Source organism: Lygodium microphyllum, chromosome 29 (genome assembly GCF_053477565.2).
Source record: "Lygodium microphyllum isolate KBCC chromosome 29, Lygodium_microphyllum_v1.1.10, whole genome shotgun sequence".
Lineage (NCBI taxonomy): Eukaryota > Viridiplantae > Streptophyta > Polypodiopsida > Schizaeales > Lygodiaceae > Lygodium > Lygodium microphyllum.
Window position 1 is genome coordinate 73077314 of NC_141163.1, and position 24411 is coordinate 73101724.

Below are 24411 nucleotides of genomic sequence, written 5' to 3' on the forward strand. Positions count from 1 at the left end.
AGTTGGAGTAGTGCATGATGTCCTCGTACAATGGTAGGTATGGTGACTCCCCCTTCTGTGGCGCGTATGGGGAGTGTGCTGGAGGGAAGTAGCACACCGCCATGTAGATGTCTCAAGGGCGATCTGTGTGTATCCGGATCCATATGAACCGGGCCTCCTCATCTTTCCGCATGACTTGCACCATGGGTTGTAACTCCTCCCTGTACAGCACTGCGACTCCTCTGGACCCTTGGGTCCCTCCTTTTGTTCGGGCTCTGGGGTGGCATGCCGTCTCCCATCTGTATCCCCTCACTTCAGGTAGGTGTGTGCCTGGGCTCTAGTGGGTTTCTACGTATAGGATGATATCCTTATCGATGAAGGTCTCTTGGAATAGTCATGTGTCTGTCTTCATAGCTCCGTTGTAGTTCCATACTGCAAACCTCAGGCGGGTCTCACAGGCCGCGCCCCATCATTGGCGTTTATATGTGATGATGACACAGTCATCTCGGTATATTGCCCATTTCCCTGCTTTGTGTGCTTCCAGGATTTGTGGCATGCATTCCTTACAGTGTGACAACTGTGCGAGTGTGAGGTTATCCTCCAGATAGACCTTTTCCCCTTTTAGCACTGTCCTTTAGAGAGGAAGACTCGTCAGGATTCCAAGTTGGTGAATTTGAGGATGAGAGGTTGGCTTTTGGTGAGGTCTTTCCCTACGCGCCATGTGTTGTCCTCTATTGTGGGGTCCTCAACTCCCAGCTTTTCACATATCTTCTTGGTGTTTGCCAAGGGGTTGTCCCCCTCCGTCCATCCTACCACCCGAATGTGGAGCGCTCTAAGTTTTCTCCTTTTCTCCTCCTCCAATGCTGCATTTGCAAATTCCTCCTTTGTTGATGCCTTCTTCGCTACTTCAATCCACTTCGAGTTCTCGGCCACCTTGGCTCGTGCTTGTTCCACTATGTTTGCCAATGTGTTGAGCTCCTTTGTCATGTGTGTCCTTAGCTCATAGATCTCGGTTTGCACCTTTGTAGGCGTTGTTTCGGTAATTTCCCCTTCCTCCTTGAGGAGTCAAGTTGGTTTCTATAGTCATCAAGCTTGTGCCTCAGCTCTTCAATCACCCTATTTCTCTCTTGGAGGGACGTTTCAATGTCCACCTTCCGAGAGGTGAAGTGTGTTGTGATCTCTGTGTAGATTTCGTTCTTCCATTCTTGCACTTTTGAGCTTATTTCCTCCTTGATTTGGTGTGCGGTTTCCGCACACATTGCGGCCATGATTTCCTTGATGTTGCCAATGTCCTGGTCGTGCATCTTGCATATGTCTCAAAGGGCCTCCATGCTTTTCCTTGTGTGGTAGTCTGTCACCTTGTCAATGCTGCTCCAAATGGTCAAGTATTTTTCATTTTTCTCCCCTCTTGTGCAGTTGCTTCGTGACAATGATGCTTTGCTTGAGCCCATCCTATGAGTCCGCTCATCTTGCCTAGCGGGTTTGGGAAGTGGGGGGCGGGAGGGGGGACGCCTAGGCGGTGGCGAGGGCTTGGGAAGTGGGGGGCTGAGGGACACCCACAACTAAGTTTGAAAGAGGGGGTGGCGACTTGTCACAGCCCGCCGAGTCTCAACGCCAATGCACCACCGCGAGTAGAACACCAAGACCCATGAACCCAAGTTCAAATGGGTCCCTAAACATCAAAGACCACCACCTCGAAGTACTCAAACACGACATCACAATGCTAGAAACCCGTACTCAATACATAGGAGGCAGAGAACACATTATGGCCGAAAAAGAATGATTAAACCGAGATGGATTCCTAAGATCCTATTGTAGGTGCAAGGTTATTATGAGGGCAATATCTGGATATGGGTACCTAAAGTGAAGACTGCCAATGGCACCCTTCAACCGCAACCCTCAAGCTTGACCACGAACGATAAATCTGGAACCAAAATCACCAATAGCTCAAGATGCTAAGCCCATCCAACACAAGACCACTTAAGTCTGTAGAGTATCGCCCAAAACCACAACATGCCGTCCCTAAACTGCCTCAACCTAGCACTACTAATGTTCCCAAGCCCTCTCAAATGCCTGACAATAGAGACTCAACATCACAGACTACCTCTAACATCCAAGAGGCAAAACCGCACCTGCAAGACCCCTGAACATCGCAAACACCAGCTGGGGACCTGTCTAGCCCGGTCAAACCCCAACCACCCGCTAGGCTTAATCCCCTTGTATGAGCACCAATCAATCCTTACTTTGGCCTCCGATTTGGCTGAGAATACGGGGGATAACTTAGTCACTTGCATTCGCCACTTAGATGCCACCTTCATGACCCTTGTTAAAAGCTATCACCAGCTAGACTTAGGTCTCTTAGATGAACCTATGGCCATGGAAATGCGCACATTCCCTTTCTTTTGGGAAGAATCGGAATTTGTATTCGCTAAGGCCCCACAAGCAACGGAAGAGTTAATTGCCACCGAGATATCCATAGAATAAGCTCGCAAACAATGCCTTATCACCTCATACAACAAAAGCGTAGTCTCAGCCACAACTCACTAAATGGAAGAGTTGCAGCACCTCGCTAAAAGTGACTCCATCTTCTTAAGCAAATGGTACGCTCTTCACCTTCAATGGGAATAGAGAGGCTGCCAAATCATGACTCACGCTAAGCAGCGACGTGCAATAAAAACCTCGGAGTATGGCCCAACTTACGTAGCTCCAACCTCATATAGGGTGTTGACCATCATCCACAATCGACCCCTACAAGAACACATCATGACTCATCCTTATTTAGACCGCATTCTCTCTAAGGAGAAGTTACACATTGCTAGCAGAATCAACTCTAGTGACTTCCTCACAGAAGCTCTAACCTACATCACTTAAGTAGGCATCCGTCCTTTCGACATGGACCGTTATGCTATCCTGGAGTACAATCCAAACTTCTATGCGTGGCTCATGCAAAAATAATGCCTCACCCACTGAATGCCCTTAACCCTTCATTCTCCAATCCTAGGAAGGATTTTTGTCAAATTCGGAGAGGAGGGGGCAAGAAGAGGAAAAGAGTCAAGGTGAGAAAAAATCAAACCAAAATAAAAAAACCAAACTCAAACCAAACAAATAGAATAAGTGTAGAAAATAAAAAGAAAACAACAAAACATAAAGTGGAAGGAAGGGCGAAATGATGGTATACTTACGCTTCCTTGGAATGCATGAATGACATAAAAGGAAAATCTTTGTCAATATTAAAGAAGCTTGTCATTCTTGCCATTTTTGCCATGCAAGAATTGAGAATGGCAGCACTCACGGACAAGGGACACCTCTTTCACCGACAATGAGCGCCATAGATACGGCATCAACTTCAAGACCTGCAGCTACAATCAACTCAAGTTTCGAAGTGTCACTAATGTGGAAGAGTTGGTGGCCAGGGAACTAGCAACAAAGCAGGTTGTGGATCAATGCAACCTGGCCAGATATGTAGAGAAGTTCAAGTAGGAGATGGACTACCAAAAGTGTTCCGATTTCCTGAGGACTTATGATGCCAATAGGGGTGTTGGAAGAGTGAAGATAAGACAAGGAGGAGAGATTAAGGAGATGGAAGTGAGACTCAATCCGGACCGAATTGAATGATCCTTAGGGTTGGTCCACAAGCCTGAAAGAAGGCCTAAAAGAGATGTGTACTCCATGCTGCAGATAGATAAGGACAAAGTACGCACCAATGACGTCATCAACTTGGAAGATGTGCCAGATAGGGAGATAAAAACACAGGGCAAGCTAGCACGTACCCTCTTCTGTAGCTTGCGATACAACAGGATAATGCATAGAATCACTGTCCCCATGTTGAAAAGTGTGGCAGCTAGGGCCCTGGATGAAGTGAACTTGAACTCGTATGTACGAAAGACAATCTAGGCCTCAGCTAAGGCACTATTAGCAAGGCAGGCAGGAGGAGAATCCCCGGCATCAACCATAGAAAAGGAAGGCAAAAGCCCTGCATCGAAGGCCTCATTCGTCGGCTTTGGGAGGATACTCACGGCTTTGATTAAAGATGCCATTGGAGAGGTGGAAGAACCTGAGCACACGGGGGAGACACCGGATAGGTCACCCTCTCAAGAGCAAGATGTACCACCAAGCCCTAGAAGCCCGCTGCAGTCTCCAAAGATGAGAAGAGAACGAGAACTAGAAAAAGAGAGGATGGGGAAGGAGAGGGCTGAAAGATGCACCAAGAGAAGGCAAGAGAGGCCAAGAATGCCGTCAAGTGAAAGAATTGAAACCAATAGTGAGGAAGAACAGACCCGATCAACCCAAAGGAAGCCCCAAAGACCAAGGAAAGAGACTCTCCAAAAGCAGCAAAGGGAAACTAAAGAGAGAATGACAAAGAAAGAGAAGGAAGAGCTACTAAAAGCGCAAAGAGAGTCCAAGAAAGCCAAAGAAGAGAGAAGAAACAAAGAGAAGGCTGAACTATAGAGAATAGCAAAAGAATAAAAAAGGGTAGAGGAGGAAAGGAGAAGGAAGGCAGAAGAAGAAGACGAAGAGTTGAGGACGAAGGAAGAAGAGGACTTGGTACAAGCTGTGCACATGTCCATTGAGTAGCAATGCAGACATGAGGAATTTGCAGCAATGAGCCCACCAAGGCAAGATAGGGTAGGGACCAGTGGTCAAGTGCTAGAAGACTTGCCTCCACTTGTTCTAGAAGGAAAATGCAAGGCTGCACTCCACCCGATCCCACCCACCATATTGCCAGTCACCCCAACAATTGCGGCAACACAAGGCACCCCAACCGCAGTTGATGCCAGCAACCTCATGGTATGGGTGCAGTTCTTAGTAGACAAAGCACATACCCCAACACCCAACTCTAGTATAGGGACCCCAATGATAGGAATAAAAAGGCCAGCAGCTACGGATGCCAAATCCCAATAGGGGCCCAAGCAACAAAGAGTCAAGGCTACTACCACTGCAAGGCCGCAGCCCACTGATCATGATGAGCATGTCAATGAGATTTATGCTCAATTGGAAAGAGCAAAGGAGGAGAAGAAAGCCGCATGGCAAAGCTAGAAGTTGAAAGAGAAATATCGGTTGCTTTCCAACTAAAAAAGACACGCCAAGTGGCCATACAACAAAAAGAAATCAAGGAGCTAAAAGTAGAGCTCAAAGCCAAGGAAGATAAGGAGGAATACTGGCGAGAAAGACTAGAAAAAGAGAACTAGGAGCTAGTAGGAATGCAAAGGGAGTACAACCTCCTGGTCCTATAGCAAGCAGAGCTTGAAACGTGGATGAGAAGGCTCCAGAAGGACATCGAAGAGCTTATCGTACTAGATGCAGAGAGAGCACAAGAGAAAGAATAACAAAAGAGATTGGAAAGAGAGATTGAGTGCCTAACAAAGGAGAAAGAAAAAATGGCATAGAAATGGAAAGGGCATGAGTCGATGATAGTGATCCTATCACAAAGGCAAAGTCAAGGCTTGGAAGAAATGAAAAAGAAGGCAAAGGAATGGGAGGGCAAGAGTGAGAAGAAAGTGAAAGACTTGGCGAGCCGTTTGGCCCTTGCAGAAGGAAGCAGAATACTGGTAGAAAGCAGGGCGGATGCTGCTCAGGCAAGTTTGGAGGCCTAGCAATGTGCCTTCCTCAACACAATCTTAGACATCACACTCTCTAAAGAGGAAGTGGTAGTTGATACGCTCAAAAGAAAGTTGGAAATAGCTCGCAAGGTGATAAGGCAAGGGTTGTGCTCCTAAGTCCAGGCAACAAGAGTTAGTCTGACTTGGTAAGACCAACGAGAAAATCTGCTGAGAGCGGGCTTGACGATGCAGGAAGTGAATGCATTAGGACTCCAAGAGAAACAATTACAGGAAGCAGAAGCAAAATCAAGCCATGATGGGACACAACGAGATGAGGAGTTGGTCCCACCACCTCTCTCGCCACAACTAGAACCCCCTCAAGAACAAGATACCACAGTAGAAAGGAAAGCCGAGGCTAAAAAGAAAAGAGCTAGAATGCTTGAATAGACACACAAAAGAGTAAAAGCGTAACCGCTTGCAGTCCCAGAGCCTCCTATCCCGCCGAAGAAAGACTGCTTACCCATGAATTGGAACACGGAGCTATCACTGTGGGAGTAGTGGAAAAACCACCGCCAACCCCGGATTTCAGTTTTCGATACCTAGTGGCCCTAAGCGGAGTGCTATCAACCGAAGTGGTAAAGGAAGCGATCGCCATGAAAAGAAGGCTTGGTGACTGATGGCTCACTGAAAGAGAGAAGAATCCAACCGCATGGGGGACAGAATCTCCTGACTATTGGGAATTAAGGTTGAGGAGGTAACTCACACAGTGAAAGGCTATGAATCGCAACCTAAATGGAGAAGAAGAGTCTGGAATGGTAATGTAGATGCTCGGATGTCGTTTTGTGGCTCCCTGCCCTTCGTGCGAAATGATCCGACCTACCTATCGTATCCTAGAAGGATAGGAGTAGATTTTGATCCTGACATCCATGGCCGATATGAATTCCCTAAGATCTATAACGTCAATGCCACAAAGCTTGAGGAAGCACTCACTTTCTTAGAAAAAGATTTAGGGGACTCCATGGCCCACTTCTTAGGTGAATTCTCTTCCTACATAGACCCCGCCTTTGTAACAACATGTAACTATATTAGATTACTTAGGACACTCCTCAAGCAACACCCTGCACGTGCAGAATATCATCTTTCGTCGCTTTTGTTATATATTAATGCGGGAATAGATAATTGTGCCATGACTTGGCTGATGCTGTGTGCTGCTCTACTCCCGTCATTTTGCATGGCTCTCCTTGAGGACATGAACGATAGCCGTTTCACCAGCTATAGCCATCCTTTTTTATCCACCACTCCTCTCCATGCTAGGATAATCCAAAAAGGGTATATACTAAGTAGGACCTTCCTAAGTAAATCATTGAAGCCCCCTACCTCCCCATCTCACAAGTCACGTCCACAACACCTCCCCCTATACAAACTGGGTCCTTAAGTGTGGGACAACGCCTTGATTTACGACCCAACTCCCAACTCCACATCACGAGCACACGAACATAGCACAGTGAGGTAGGCAGACCCCTAGGAAAGTGCACGATCTTTCCTTTTTCAGGTACAATGAAGGCAATGAATCCCCAACTTCGGAGGCCCATCATAACTGGTTTGCAAGCTGTCAGCTAAAAAATGCCAAGGTTTCTACAGATCGATGGGGCAAGGTCAAGGCCCTCAATTCGAGTGTAGTCAGAGAGAATATTAATAGAGATTCGACCGAGCCCATGATGACAAGCCCTTTCTTCTTAAAGTAGAGCAGCAACAATAAAATTTCCTTAAGTTGGTCAAGCTTCTTGTCTCCTCTTAGAGGAAGAGCAGACAAGAAAGAACAGTGGTGTGGATGTTGTAGCCTTTGAGCAAGCTTTTATGGCAAGGCAGAAGGGCAAGGGCAGCCAAGCTAAAAATGCTCCTCAAAGCTCTGGGACATCAAGTGCTTCACAGAGTAGCAAGAAAGAAGGGGCACACAATCCAAGAAGAGTAACTGCCACTATTGCAAGAAGCTAGAATACTACATCACAGAATGTGGAAAGTGTATAGCCAAGGAGAAGGGGTTAGGATGTCTGTTTATAATGCACCTTCCCTTGCTACTAAGTCCATGTCCTTTGTTGCAAACCGGGACTGTTGTTTTTACACATATAGTTATGACTCTTCTTGGGCTAATAGACCATTTAGCTCTACGGAGAATGCAAGCACATGGTTTTTTGACAATGGTGCTTCTAGGTATATCACATCCCACAAGGATTTGTTTTCTTCCGTTATTGCAGCCCTTGTTGGCAAGTTTGTACAGTGTGCCAACAATGCATCATATCTTGTTAAAGGCATTGGGAAGATTATGTTGACAGTTGATGGCTCTATTCTCCATTTGTACGATGCCTTATTTGTGCCAGGCAAGCACAAAGAAGAACTCATTATCTATTTCTTCTTTGGCAAGGTGTGGTTTTTAAGTTATCTTTGATGGTGGCAAATGTATGGTCAGAGATAAGGAACATATGACTTTGGTTTTGACCAGCACTTAATGTCATGGGTTATATGAGTTGGATGCTTATTCAGTTGATTAGTCGGTCTATCTGGCATCTACTCTCACTCCTACTATGTCATAGGCAAAGTTATGGCATGCTCACACGGGGCATGTAAACTATGGTAGCTTGATGCTTATGCAGCGTACATAGATGCTTGATGGTTTACCTCTCTTGGAGAAACCTCCTGAGCATATATGCGAAGGATGTATTTTGGGGAAAATACATCATTTTTTGTTTCCCCGTGTTGTTGCCTTTAAAACAAGTTACAGATTGTGCACTCAAATGTATGTAGCCCTATGCAGACAAAGTCATTGGGTGGCTATTACTATTTTGTCACTTTTATTGATGACTTTACTCGTTTTTGCTGTGTCTACTCTTTGGTGAAAAACGGGAAGGAACACGGAGTGAACTCGGCAAACATGGAGAAGAGAAGAGAAGAGAGAAGAAACTCTGATGAATGGAATGATGAAGATCTGAATCATGGAGTGAATGTGATACAAGGGAACAAGAGTGCCGTAGCACAAGATGATGAAGACAACCACGAACCATGAACCGCAATGTCGTCCTGAAGGGGTGGGAGGGTAGTGGAGAGGCTGGAGAGAAGAGGTGACGGATTGAATGAATCAGCCGTGAGGAATGAATGAGAGAGTGGCCTATAAATAGGCACAGTCAGTCTAGAATGGTACCCCTTTTTGGGGCTGCAAACCCTAAATGCAAAACGCAGAAACGCAAAAACGCAAACTACGGGTGAAGGGTGAAGGGTTAAGGGTGAAAGGTTTCTCAACACCCCTTCTCAGGCCCAAAAAGGGGAACAAGAGAAGAGTGAGGTGGAGATGCAATGCTACATGTTGAAGAATGCTCATACAGCAGGTGCCACTTGGACGGTGTCCCTCGTGGGAAAATTGTTCACTTGCCCAAGCGCCCTAGTACAAAGATGATGAAAACATGCAATGCATAGGAGAAATGTCCGACTTTGTGTGGTGCCGAGAACCCGTACTCGATCTCCGGAGATGGCTCCATGCTAACCAAGTGACCAAGGCAAGAAGAGAAGAGGAGGAAGAAGATGTAGAGGATCCCTAAGATTCAAGATTTCCATCGGAAAGGGAACCTATAGTAAAGACTAGTAGATAAAGTGAACTGGAGAACCTGAAACACAACCTTGGGAGAGAAGCCACTAGCTGCGTGCATCCATGTGGGAAGGAATATGAAGGCCTCGTCACCAAGTCGCAGTTGAACCTTCGAGATCCCGATCTAGGTGGTACCTAAAGATCTTGGATATCAATAGAAGAGATGACTAGTTGAAGACAACCATCCTAAGAAAGTAAAGGATGGGTGAAGAACTTCATGTGGAGTAGGTTTCCCCTCTGAGGTGGGAGGTGGGAGGTGGAGGAGCCCCTGCTGAAGTCGAAGAAGTAGATGCCTCCTCTAAGAGCAAAGAAATAACATCCCCCTCTGAATCCCCCTCTAAAGTAGATAGGGAATCCAAAAGCTCATGGATCATGGACTCCAAAATGTCTGATGACGAAGAAAGTGCCGCCAGTCGTGCCGAAGAAGGTATCTGGGGTGCTGAAGAGCTCTCAGAGGTAGCCTCTCGAACCTTAGTAGTCGAGGGTGGGGAAGGGTGGGGTTCAGAATGAGCAAGAGGTGGGCAACATTCGTTGTCTCTTAGTGGACCAGACTGAGTAGCCGAAGAAGAGGAAGGAGTTGAGCAGCCACTGTCTCTCGAAGGAGCAAACTGATGAGGAGACGGTATCAAACAATCACTGTCTCTCGATGGAGCGGATTGCAAATCCGTAGGTCGTGGAAGCCACTATACCTAAAAATAAGTGGGAGAAGACTGTCATTGGCATTGCGACGATCTCCAGGAGGTCGTAGCATCAATTGATCCTCCATGTGCTCGAAAGGACTTAGTACGCATCGGATGCATCTTATTGCCTTGAGCATAGTACTCTGATAGCCGATACAGAACGATCTTTGTGGCCCAGAAAGGAGAGGTGGCACAAGGAGTGCCTGGTGGAAGATGCATATACTCCGGGGGGGTGGGGAGCAAAGGTCGAAGTCGGCAAGCATTGGGAGGTGTGTTCAATGATGCCACAGTAGAAGCACCCAGTAGTCTTGACATCTGTTGGTAAAGAAGCCATGGATACCAGTGTGCCTTGTTGAAGAAGGAAGAGGTCAGTCACCATGAACCACAAACTGCAATGTCCGCCTCAAGGGGTGTGAGGGCAGTGTGAAGCACGAACCGCAATGTCCGCCTCAAGGGGTGGGAGGGTAGTGGAATGGCTAAAAGTGAGCTGCCAATGGGAGGAGGATGCGACCAACAGTAAGAGGTTGCAACCAGTAGAAAAACGTAGGTGAGGAGAGAGAAAGACTAAAAACGCAAGCAGGATAGTCTGTAGGAGAGAGAAAGACTAAAACGCAAGCAGGACAGCCTGCAATAGAGAGAAAGACTAAAAACGTAAGCAATAAGAGAGAAAAAGACTAAAAACGCACGCAGGACAGCGTGCTGGAGAGAGAAAGACTAAAAACGCAAGCAGCAGGACCATGATGACGTGGTAGGCTATACGGCAGCAGGTCTGCACAGGAACAGCAGTCGCTTAGCTGGAATCAGCTCCAAACTGCGTGAAGAGGGCTGAAAATCAGGCTTCAACTGATGGAGACAGCAATGGACAGCTTCAGCTGAGATGTCCTCCGTGAACGGGGTGTAGGCAGCAAGCTGAAACACCTCAAATCTGCAAAAACGAGATTTTGATGCAATGGAAGAAGAAGAGAAGTGGATGCCAAATCCACCACCGGTCTTTGCCTTCACTGGAGTGGAGGATCTTCGCTGCTAGGTGAGCAGATCCAGCTCTAATACCATGTCAAAAGATGATGTACCAGCGAGATAGTAGGGTTTGCAGGGAGGAACACGGAGTGAACTCGGCAAACATGGAGAAGAGAAGAGAAGAGAGAAGAAACTCTGATGAATGGAATGATGAAGATCTGAATCATGGAGTGAATGTGATACAAGGGAACAAGGGTGCCGTAGCACAAGGAAGATGATGAAGACAGCCACGAACCACGAACTACGAACCGCAATGTCTTCCTGAAGGGGTGCGAGGGTAGTAGAGAGGCTGGAGAGAAGAGGTGACGGACTGTATGAATTAGCCGTGAGGAATGAATGAGAGAGTGGCTTATAAATAGGCACAGTTAGTCTAGGATGTCACCCCTTTTTGGGGCTGCAAACCCTAAACGCAAAATGCAAAAACACAAAAACGCAAACTGCGGGTGAAGGGTTTCTCAAAAGGTAGGTGTTTATAAATATGATTTTTCAACACCTTCACAAATATCTTATACATCGTGCCCATCAAGAAAATCGGTCTCCAATGCATAAGTTTCAAGGGGGAGAGAACTTTAAGAATCAACTTAATCACCCATTCTTTCCAAGGCATGTTGTCAAAAACCCAAACTTGTTGACACATGACCACCAATGGTTTTGCCAAAAGAGATGCATAGGTTGCAAAGAATTCATTGGTAATACCATCCCAATCGCCAAGGCTTTTATCATTAAGAAAATGCAACAAAACTTGCATAACTTCACCCTCATAGATATCAGCTTCCAAGTTGTCTTGCATATCCTAGGGAACTTAATCTCTGACCAAGGTACAAAAGACTGCACAGGCATGAGAGATTGGGGGTCCTTGACCATATGACCATCTGCATTTTGCAATCTCACCATAATCTCCTGCGTAGGGGATACATACAAAGCTCAAAAAAATTTATGGGTCTGACAAGAATTGTCCCAAAGACCCTCGATTATGTCCCAAAGCTTAGCTTGTTGATAAGACCGTAGCTGAAAACATTGAATAAGTTCAGCCAGCTTTGCTGATAATGAGACCAGAAAAACATCATGCAAAGAATCCAGCAAGAGTAGATAAATCAAGGCCAAGATGTCCTATGCAACATGCAAATACTACCTAGCAAGCAAAACATGGTAAATCCCATATTGCCTTGACACCATCTACACATTAAGAAGCAGCCTTTCAAATGAAGCCAAGCCTTCTAGTGGAAAATCGCAGAGAAACCTTTCAAGCAGTTGGCTCATATATCCCTTGAAGATAGAATTACTTCAAAAAGAAGAGTTAAATCACAAGGGCAGCCTACCCGAGAGACCCATGAAAGCAACCGCTATCTAATCATATCAAGCTGGAGAGAAAAATGATTTGATTAGACATATTTCTATGATACTTGCATTTCCAAAATGTCTAGTAAAAAGGGATCCTCATGCATAACATAGTTATGGTCCAATCGAGACCGCATGGCCAAGTATTGAGTTAAGTAAAATGTAAACCCCGAAGCTAAGGGAGAATGCCAAGATCAAAGATCTTGTTCGAGAACCTCCATCACAAAAGCATTCCAAGCCTTGCTTTCTAAGGTGTCCATCAGAGAGTGCTCCAAAGTAGACCAGGAAGAGTGAACACACATTAAAATCACATGACTTCAAAAAGAAGAGTTAAATCACAAGGGCAGCCTACCCAAGAGACCCATGAAAGCAACCGAGATCTAAACATATCAAGCTGGAGAGAAAAATGATTTCATAAGACATATTGCTGCGATACTTGCATTTCCAAAATTTCTGGTAAAAGGGGATCCTCATGCATAATATAGTTATGGTCCAATTGAGACCACATGGCCAAGTATTAAGCTAAGTAAAATGTAAACCCCGAAGCTGAGGGAGAAAGCCAAGATCAAAGATCTTGTTTGAGAACCTCCATCACAAAAGCATTCCAAACCCTGCTTTCCAAGTTGTCCATGAGAGAGTGCTCAAAAGTAGACTGGGAAGAGTCAACACACACATTAAAATCACCCATAAGAAAATGTGGTGTACCCAAAGACAAAGAACCATGAAGGCGGTTCCACAAGGCCTAATGATGTAATGAGTTTTTAGGTGTATAAAGGCCAACCAGCCATAAAACCTATCCTTCAAAAACAATTTCAACCACTAGGAGGTGTCCTTGAACATCATTCTCAATAAGCACGCGTGGAATTTCACATGTGCCACCATAAGGATACTTGAATACTGCATTGCCTTGCTACCAGCATAAAAAAGACAGTAACCATGACAATCCAAAATACGGCCAGCATCATCGGGACATTTGTGCTCAATAGCACACAACACATTCCAATTGTTCCAATGCAAAATATGCCACATGTCATGCTACTTACTACAAGCACAAATCCTACAAACATTCCAAGTGGCAATCGACTTACCTGAAACCACAAAAGTTAGGGATGAGGCTGCTCATGCCTCGCTTGAACTTTCTTTGCCAATGCCTCAAAAATCCCATCATCTAGGAAATCCACCAAAACTGCAAAAGCATTCTACCCCAAATGAGCAAATGTCGAAGAGCAAGGGCTAATTCCATTCATTGGGCCCAAACGAGGGTATCTACGATCTCATGGGATGATCGCCTTGCCTTCACAATCAAATCAAGCCGTGTTGATGGGTCCCTGGGACAATGTTGAGAATGCTTAACATGTGTTTGCAACTATGTGGACTACTTTGAATTAGAAGGGTCCATGACACTCACACATGGCTCATCTGAAGATTTATCCTTTCTACGTACGTATGTATGGAAGGAATCCTAGGCACCAAAGATGATGGACCCACAGGCTGCTGAGTTTCAACCTTCTTGCCCTTTCTATGATGGACATCCACTCAACCAGAATCATCAAGATCTGAAGATAGCACAGGGCACTTATCTTGGACCAAATCTTTTTGCAAAAACTGTTCCCCGAACATTGGTGCATCAACATTGTATCAATGTCCATATTATGAGAATCAGGAGTATCTTTTTTTTTCTCCTGACACTCTACCATGAAGTGACCAAGCTTGCCACAAGAGAAGCAGTGAGACCAACAAAGGTACCCCATTTAAGTCTGAACCAGAGTGGGTGCATACCATTTCAATTAAGATGCAACCGATTGGGCTGTTCTTGTGGTATCCCACAACATGCACAATTGATTCCTGTTGCCTGCCCACATACTTGGATCCACCAAAACAGTACCAATGGCTAACATTGCATCCCTTAGCAAAGGCCAATGAACCATAGGACATCTTTTCACCCCAACCCATATTGGACATTCTTGTTTAAGCAAGCATTGGAAATCAGCCATGGGTCTCCATGGCACCACATGAACCAACTATCTATCACAGAAGAGGGACAACCTACCCAAATGGTCATCTTGATTGGTGATTGATGTAAGGATCACCCCATAGAATCCCCTGGGACCCACAAAATTCTCTTCAACACAATCAGACCTTAGAATGGAAGTTAACCACCGACAGATCCAAGGTATCACTAGGATCTTGCCCATTAAGAAAAGGATGACCCCACACTCATAAAAAGAAGAGAAGGAGCAAAGCACATTCTGCGACATGAGCATCCACAATGTCTACTTCATCACAATTTGGAAGATTGCTATTATGTGTTGAGCATATTCACCTAGTAAAGAGTTACCTAATTCTAGCAAATGTTCCCAATCCAAGTCTGGGGAATCATCAGAGTGGTTAGCAACTTGTGCATATGAGCACAGGAAAAACTCCGAAGAGATAAGAGGCAATCATCATGGAGGCATCCAAATCATGTTTGCTGCATTTCATAGAAAGCTGTGTATTAGCATGGAGCCATGTCCTTAGCCATTTCCTTAGTACATGGGACCATCTCATCATTCTGAATCCGGCCCCAAGGCTTCAACCACCTAATCTATGAAAGCTGTATTGAGCTCAGACATCGTGACAAAAGGGTGGGCTGCAGGTATGTCTTCAATGTTGCTGCCCTCTGCCCCTTAATGATTCTACCCTAGAATGTGCTTGTTGCAAAAAACGTAACCCTAAAAACTTCGACAGTAAAAAGCAGGCTATCCTATAGACTGGGCCTGTTGCCTTGTGTCTATGACAGATTTCTCTGCATTCAGTTCCAGATTTTGCAGGGCCTGCAGCCCCGCCTGCTCTTGGTAAACCAGGGTCTGCTAGCAGTCTGTACCTGTGACTGTCCAGTTTTGGCAACTTGTATGCAGAGCTCCGCCCACCCACAGCCTGCATGAAATGTACCTACCTGCAATAACATGTAATCTCTATTTTTTTTTAAAAGGAATAAGTGTATATTAATGTTGGAATATTTACATCCAGCCTTCAGGCCAACCAAACAGAAAGGATACAAGTCTCACATTTTTACATCAGACCATCAGGTTAGCAATACAACTAAAAGTCTACCACAACTCAAACACAGAAATGTCACTCAGAAAGAACAGCTGGAGTGGAGTGAACAATATTCAGCCAGGGAGCAACAATGTCAAGAAGAATCAGATCAGCTGAGACCATAGAGGAGATCTGCCATAACAGTAAACCACGAATACGGGCCACATGACCATGGATACCCGATATCGAATCAAAAATGAAGGCATTCCGAGTGCACAAAATATGCCACAGGGCTGTCCATCTAAGGAAGTGGAAAAGGCAAGAGTAATCTGAGTGCAAAGACGCCGAGGAATAATCCACGAACGAACTGATATCCGGTGCTGAGTTGTCACACACCACACACAGGAAACAAAAAAAAAGACCAGCTAGCATGATCAAATGTCTTTTCAATATCAAGCTGAAGCATAACCACCTGCTAAGCTAAAGCTTTAGCATAGTCAATCCCCAGTTTAACATTAAAAATTTTGTACATTATATTCTGGCCCTTGATGAAACCGTATTGGCGTGGATGGATCAATTGCGGAAATACTTTCTGCAACCTGTTAGCGATGATTTTAGAAAAGATTTTATATAAAGAACCCATTAAATGGGTCTCCATTGTTTCAAGGAGGATGGAGAGGGAACCTTGGGCAATAACCAAATGATAGCAATCTTCTAGTCTTAAGGCATCTCACCAAAATTCCACACTTGCTAACACAGACGAGACAATGGATCCTTGCTCCACATGGGCCAAAAACAATTCATTAGAAAGCCTATCCCAACCAAGGCTTTTCCTTCGAGGCAAATTAGACAACACCTCTTCCACTTCCTCCTCCGAAATATCGGCCTCCATCAAATCAACCCATTCTAGCTTAACCTAATTACCAACCAGATTGCAAATATATCTGCGAGCAGAAAGAACCGCATCTGAAAGAGTCTCCTGTCGGCCCAACAGTGATTTATAAAAGTCAACACACATCTAAATAATGGAAGCAAGTTCAATCATCATAACACCTTGCTCATCCATCAAACGCACAATATTTTCACGAGCATATTTCTGATGCAAGCGAGCAAAGAATTCATGGGATTGACAGTTATTGTCGCGTAAAGATTCCGCTCTGGCCAGTAATTTGTATTTAGCATATTCCTCTTTCTGTAAAGGTTAAACTCTGCCTTTCAACCATTCGATGCATGTGAGCAAGTCATCATTGGAGTCCCCCAATTGGCATAGAGACAACGAGTGGGTCAACAATGCTTGCGCATCCCGCAATTCAGCGCATAAAGAGAAAGCATGCTGAATACCATACTATCAGGATAACAATTAAGCATTATCCCTAAATACAGCACATGCTTGCATCCCTTACAGCTGCCAAAGCATCCCAAGCCTGTCGTTCAAGACCATTCATGACCGAGTGCTATGAAGTCACCTGATCCATAGATACACATGCATTGAAGTCACCCATAACAAAGCCTGGACAAGCCATGGCCAAGTAGTGCAAATCATCCCAGAGTTGATGACGTTCTCGAGCAGTAGAAGGAGCATACACCCCCACCAGCCACAAAACCTCTCCCTCATATAGGATTTCCAGAATCATAAATCTACCGCGATGGTCCTGAGAAACCAAAGATGGTTGCAATGATGATTTGACGGCCAACATAACTCCAGATTTATGTGGAACACGTCCACTAAAAAAGACTCAATAATCCTTGTATACATAGGTAGATCTTGCCAAAGCATGTTGTTTATGCTCCACAACACAATAAACGTCCCAATTACTAGTTAACACAACTTTCCACATCCGATTCTGCACATGTACTCTGTGTGTGTGTGTGTGTGTGTGTGTGTGTGTGTGTGTGCCGGGCCTCTGCGCGCAGCAAGGGCAAGATTGCAACTACACAAGCAGACCAGCGTTTCAATTCCAGAACTACAGTTGCACGAACAGACAAGCAAGCTAGCGCATAAGTTCCTCAAGTTGGTAATTGCTCTCTCTTTTTTTTTTCTGTGATGAGTAATTTTACATTGATTGCAAAAAAAAGTACATGAAGATTACAAAGTGCAAGTTGGCTGTAGGTCATCATGTATAAACCAAATACAATGGATTTTGTGAGTACAACAAGATGAGAGTTCAAAAGGCACCTCGGGACTAGACATACACAAAGGATCAAGAGTTTTGGTGGGATTTAGCCGCATGGGCCTAGGCCTCAGCTGCCAATGTCTCTAGTATACCATCATCAAAGAAGTCCCTCAGCACCGCAAAGGGATTGAGTCGCTGATGTTTAGCGTGTGAGGAAGAAGACACATTGACTGGGTGGGAGGAAGAACTTGGGTACTCACAATCCCATGGAATGATGACTCTACCAGCAACATTAAAAGCCAACTAAGGTGGAGGGTTGCATGTGCACAGTGATGATCAGGATGATTCTTGATGTGGCTGTTGCTCTTTTGGGGCTGGTGGTTCCTTGATAACAGTAGGGACTCATGTGGTAGGTGCATCCAAGGATATTTCTCTCTGACAGGAATAAGTGTGGAGGGTTTCCTGCAAAGAAGAAGGTGCAATAGGTGTTGGCAGGACAAAATTCTCCTTTTCCTTTCTTTTGTTGCGTCGAGCTTCCATCCCTTTCCCTTTGCAACATATGTCATGACATACAATATGCAATATCTCAAGTGAGTAGGTTTATGCACAACCCACAAATAGTGCATTGGCAAGCTATCAAGCAGATCTTTAAATATTTGCAAGGTACTCAATCGCATGCCATTTATTTCCCAAGGAGGAGATTTGGACTTAGAGGCTTACAATGATTCAGATTGGGTTAGTGATTCAAACCGTAGGTAGTCTACTAGTGGACACTGTTTCTTTCTGGGCCACTCATGCATTCTGTGGCTACGTAAGAAACAACCTACAATGGCTACCTTGTCTTGTGAGGCTGAGTATGGGGTAGCCTTCACAACAACAATGGAATGTGTATGGCTGCGTAGATTGTTGGCTGATCTACAAATTTCATTAGTGGGAAAGAGATGCTATGCAAGAGAGATCAGTTTGATGTATGTTCCTACACAGGGAAATGTTGCCGACATTTTCACCAAAGCACTACCTCATGAGAAGTTTGAGGCTTTTGGGAAGTCCTTGAGCTTATCAACCTTTGGTGATTGGCCTTACTATACTTCCATCATATTGGCACTACAAGGAGATATTAGAATTTGCCAATTCTATGGGCAATGCCCAATGTTTTAGTTATCTAGTTTGCAGTGTGAACACAACTAAGTTGATAAGTTGTGATACCACATTTAGAATTAGTTCTAGAGTTAGCTAGCTAACTTCAATTGAGTTAGGGGTTTGGTCTACCTTAGACCTAAGGTTGTACGTTCATTCATTGACTTTCGGTTTAGCAAGTACACTAGATAATTTTCAGCTCACACCATCTACTATAATGTCTACTCTCACTCTCTTATTTCTCTCTTCTCCATAGCTGGTGCATTTCCAACACTGCTGCTGGCCCCGAAAAGGCCACAGCCCCTAATAAGGCTACCACTCCTAATTAGACTCATGCTCCGAAGAATCTCAAGGCCCCATCCTCTCTGAAAAAGTAAGTCTGTGTCCCAAAGTTCCAACATTGAAGCAAGATGGAATCTCCAACCATCAAAGAAACATCTTGCTGTTGCAGGTAGTGCCATGACTGCTATTGCACATACCCTCTTTGATGCAGCACCGACACCACGCAAGCCGCATACAAGCATACTCTCTTTGACGCAGTGCTGACACCACGTGAGCCACATACAAGCATACTCGGTATCTCCAAAGTCTATTTTACAAGCTTCATAGTAATCAGGTGAATCTCTATCCATGTGTGCAATCTGTTGACTCCTAGTGCTGCCCTCGCCACACTGCCCTTCCTAATTTTTTAAGATACAATCAAGTCCCTCAACCAAACTTCACTAGACACTCTCAAGATTAAGGATTTCTTTGTGAACATTCTCACTCAGTTTGTCCAAGTCGGAAGGGCTCATACAAGGCTACAATTATCATAGCAAGGCAGTTGCTGATGAGTCCATTCAGCAAATCTTGATCTTCTCATTGTATTGGTATATCTTAATGATGTTGTAGTTTATCAGATATGCTTAAACTCAGCAGTGTCCCATATGCTGTTATGGATGCATATACAAGTAGTGGGTAAATTTGATGGCAATAAAAGCAGCTAAGTTTCTCAAGGCATTGCTATGGGCGATGCATTCTCAATTGAGTAAAGGCCAAGACCCACACCAAACCCCTTTTCGGAGATGGATTTAGGTCCCAAAAAACACCAAGCTCTAGTTTCTACAGCTCACTAGCCATTCCTCGAGTAAGCCACCACATCAAGATAGCAACCTAATGCAAGGCCCAACCTTGAGATGTATTCCATGCCTTGATGTCATGTGCATGAGTGGACTTAGCCAACCCACTTTGCACCATCCAATTCAGCATGATGTTAGCCATTTCAGTGATGCTGTGTCATTTCATCCCCTATGATGTAAAGGCCTTCCCCCATATGAGGTGTTGGAAATGTTGTGCTGTTCCTAAACCATTTGGAGTCCATTCTCAGAAAAGTAAAAAGGATGTCTATCCTTTTCCCCTAAAGGGGGGAGGTGTGACGTGTATGGCATTCTTGGTGCAGACCCTTACGTAACTACTTGCTATTAGTTTTGAGTAGAGCTTCCCACTCCCAAGGTGGGACAGGCTCAGTTCGGTTTCATTCTCTCTTTCTCCACTCTTAACACATCACAATAGAATCCTTTTTCTTGGAAAAGGAAAAAGAGTTGGACACTTGCATGGAACTTTTAGATAGGATTATTCTCCATAGGAAACATTCTTTCTCTCATTTTAACATCTTGTTGAAGGTTGCTGATGGCAAACCAATATTTGCATATACTAGCAACCTCTGAAGAAAATGAGCATACCATCCTTCCATACAACAAAAGGTTTTCTTGCTGGGGGCTCAAAGAACACTTCAACAACATGAAGTGGCATACCAGGTGGAGAAAAGTGCACCACCCAATGAGCTCTAGGCAAAGGTTGTAGGACGTCATAGCAAATAATAGGTTGTGAGAGGACCCAAGCTTGATGGTGGTACAGCAGGATAGATCATGGAGACTTTGGGCTTCAGAGAGAGAAATCTGCTTAACTATAGGAGAGATTTTGTGTAGAGTAGATAGCAATGTCACTATCCCTCATTTTCTTTTTTGTTTTAGAAGCAGAGATTATGACCTGAAAGTGACATTCTTTATGTATCCCATATATATGTTTTAAGATTCTTCCGATTGCTCTCTAGATTGACTGTTACATGGAGGCTTAAAAGACAACATTCAGGACTGTTGCTTGGCTGTAGATTTGGCAGAGCTTTTAGGATGATTTTCTCAACTCTGAGGCAACTGTTCAGCTTAAAGCCTACATTGTGATGGGACTTTCATTCCCACATGGGACTTTTCACAAGGAGAGTGGTTACGAATGATGGCAAGGAAAGATTATTTGCAACAGGAACAAATTACTAAAAAATAAATATTCATAAGGATTAGCTGTCTCCCAGGCTGGCCACTCTAAAGGGAGGATATTTTAAGTAGAGAGTTTTTTTAAAAACTAGTCTGGTGATCTGTAAAAGCGAATCATACATGAGATCTCTACATGGGAGGTGCCTACAAAGGCCATGTGTGTCTGAGGACATGAATGAATGGTGTCTATCCTGACCTGATTGTGTATGACTCTTATCTGCTAGCCTGAGATGCTGGTCCTCTGTCTATAGCCTAGGTTGCTACTCACCAAGTCGCAATCATCTCCTTGAAAGCCATGAAAGACCACTCTGAGAGCTCTTCTCCAAACTGTCCTAGCTTTGGGTCAGTCCCTTACACAGTTGCCTGAGTTGCTCCACATATTGAGCAGAAGTGCTTTGCCATGACCAAGCCAAGTGCCTATTAGACTCTTAAACATATCAACCAAACTCATCTTCATGAGCATAACAAAGAAGGTTGGGTCATCTCACCTGTACCAATATCGTGAAGCTGCTTTGGTGGCATGTTAGGAAACATTGACATTTCCAAGCCTGCAATTCTGAGTTGCGATTCTAGCCTATAGATTCGGTCTCCTCTAATGTGCCAACAAACTCCCTCCTTCCTATGCACAACTACCTAGATCTAGTTCACTGTACCATTTTCAATCACAACGATCCTCTGGCAGTGCAGTCTACGTACTTTCTCAAATCATCCTCCTCCTTCATGAGTCTGCCATCCTCTTCAATACAGGAAAAGAGAATGACCCCTAAATTCTAATTGACAATCATTCTCAAGATGGAGACTAAAGGGACTTGGAGGAGGTCAGATGATGATGCAATCTGTTTTTTGATGGGTTCCTGAAAAGTCAAGGGTAAACTTCAACACTTCACAAACTTGTATAGGTTTCTTTCCAAACAGGATATTTTTTTACTAGTGGTAGCCACAAGCAGATAGGGATCCTCCTCCTTTGGAAGCAGAGATGATGGCAGATTCACCACAGAGGATGCAGATTTTCCAGAACACCAAGTTGCGCTCATCAGAGGATCAGGATTATTAGTACATTATGATAGGTAGTGCATTAATCCAGATCCAACTCTGTGTCCTTAGCAGGGTTGGATGCATTGGCTTATCAAAGGAGACAATTGATTGAGATCCAACGGAGCGTGTGTTGAGAGATCCTTCCAGGATGAGGATCCAAAGGTGTATTTTCTTTAAAATCTCTTGTGAAGTTTTGACTACTGTGCTACAGCCTCAGCTAAAAGAAGCAGCACTTTTAGGATGACTCTTGACAAGGAATGGTTCTTGACGGCACTTTGCTTGATAAGGACTGTCAGTTTTACTTAAGGTACCTCTTTTGAAGGTGTAGTTGCTAAACAATGACCTTTCCTTCCACTAAAGTGGCTTATGGCTAAGCAAGATCCTCCCTTAACCTTCCACACTAACCCCCAGCCATGCAAGCAGCAGCAGATCCATCTCCTCATCCCCTTCTTGAACACCTCCCACCCCTCCAAAAAGCCACCCAAAAAAAAGCCCACCCCTGCCCTACCATCACCAAGGCATTGCTATCTTTGGATGCATTTTTTGTTAAAGCAAGTTATTCATGGACACTTGTGCTTGTTTGTTTTAAAACCATCCTCATCAAAAGGTCCAACCTTGAGAAATCTGTGTCCATCTTTACAGGGGGGTTTTCCTGTTGCCTTTTTTGAAAATTGCAATCAACTATAGGAACGTGTCAATAATATGAATTTGTAATGAGCTTAAAAGATGATTTTAGGATACAGGATAAAGCAGCAAAGTTAACAATTCTATGATTTTCACTTGTTGTGCCTCAGTTATTTCAGGAGTTTGAACTGCTTTTTATTGGTGTTATGAAATAGATCCTGGACGTAGCCACTTTGACTGGAGCTTGTGTTGTGGCTCTTGGGTATGATGTGGGAGGTATGTTAATGTTTCTTACCCCTTACTGCCCTCTTCACAACCGCGCCCCCCCCCACAAAAAGAAAAAAAACAAAAAGAACCCCTGCAGGTCCCCCACATGTTCGATGAAAGTGTTCTGTGAGTTAAATGCCCTTTGCCCCTCTGACAGCAGTTAGCTGCATGGCTACAGGCTTCTTCACCACCAGTGAAAGTATGGCAGAACAACTTTCAGCTGCAGCTAGGATAGCTGGTGAGAAAATATGGAGGCTTCCACTCGTGGAAAGGTTGACTAAAATCCACTTATGCCTCTCCATACAATGTAGGAAACTTTTTAAGATTTTTGAGGTTTTCATCTTGTCACATGCTAGGTATAGAGAATCTCTGAGCAGCTCAATTGCGGATATAAGAAATTCTGGTGGCCACGATGGAAGCAGCATTAAGGCTGCTCTGTTCTTGAAAGAGGTGATCAGCTTACAGTTCAGGGTCTACATTTTTCTTTGGTTGGGTGGGATCTTGTATCCACAGGGAAGGACAATCTCATTTGGCTGTTCCCCTTTCATAAATGCAGTTTGTAACCGTTGGCATGGAGTGGGCTCATTTAGACATCTCTGGACCAGTTTGGAATCGGAAATCTGGCACAGCTTCTGGTTATCCTGTCAGAACTCTGGTCAATTGGATAAAGGGAATGTCACAATGAGGAAAATCAAACACTACATACGGTCATGATCCAATGTGTTGCCAAGGTGGAACCAGTGTATTCTCTCACATTGAATGAATCAGAAGACACTAGTTCTTAGGGATCAGCATCAAGCAGAAATGTCTAATAAGCATTATCTGCTGGATGGGCCAAAGGACGCCTGTTGCAGAATTGAGGAATAAACCAGAAAAATGAAAGTCACCAGTGAAATTTGATTTTACTTGCCCATGCTCACGTGGACTTTACACATTGACAAGCCCTTGGTTGATACAAACGGGCAGTCCAGTTGTGAACATGGTTCATGCTTGTAATATTTTCAATTGAGTACTAGTCTATTCTTTGGATGAGAAACAGGACATGTAGTCTCACCTGAAGTACTCCAAATATTCAGGCTTGTATATTTCTGTTGTGAAAATATGTGTCTTGGTTCATCCACTCAAACTATTGTCCTGGGTCGACCATATTTGTAGTCAGATTATGAAGGTCCAGAGCACTATCTCCATGCTTGGAAAGAAACATGAACTTATGCAGTCCTACCTAAAGCAAAGGATAAAGGGAATAAGTCATGGTGACCTCACTTATAGCTATTAGCATGGGGTTAGAAGTCTGACAATCTGACCTAATATGTTTTAAAATTGATTTTAGTTAAGAAGTTCTTGTCTCAAAATTCCTCATCTAGTATCACTAAAAGACAAAGAGAGAATGAACTCAATGATCTCATTGTCCCGATGGCCAAAGGCTCCCCTTGGAAGACGCACCCAGAGCAGGCATGCAATGCCCACGCCCAGCCGGCTGAGTGTGACAACGAAGCCCTCACCAAAATGAAGGCCCCACATACTCCAGCATGAAAGGGAGTATGAATTGCGGCTCCACAAAGGATGAAGTGGCCAGCATCAACAAAGCACCATCAAGGGCTGCCATGAACAACCAGCACCACAGAACTGACACCTGTGACCAACCATACAAGGAAGACTTCCATCCACATGGGGTATTGTTAATGTCATCAATTGAGGCTAGCTTTTAGTTTTCCC

At 44.4% G+C, this 24411-nt stretch overlaps 1 protein-coding gene across 6 annotated transcripts in view; it reads left to right on the forward strand.

Moving 5' to 3' along the window:
• Positions 1-23968, forward strand: part of LOC148010790 (leucine aminopeptidase 1-like) — a 98667-nt gene extending 74699 nt beyond the window's left edge. For 2 of the 6 annotated variants that reach the window (XM_087672147.1, XM_087672149.1), the window contains exons 12-14: positions 22644-22704; positions 22874-22967; positions 23052-23968. In XM_087672147.1, coding sequence (XP_087528273.1) covers positions 22644-22704; positions 22874-22967; positions 23052-23409 — 513 coding nt within the window. In that variant the 3' untranslated portion in view covers positions 23410-23968. The remainder of the gene's footprint in view (positions 1-22643; positions 22705-22873; positions 22968-23051) is intronic. The other 4 variants (XR_015689582.1, XM_087672148.1, XM_087672150.1 and 1 more) reach the window with 4 other exon arrangements.
• Positions 23969-24411: the final 443 nt, after the last annotated feature.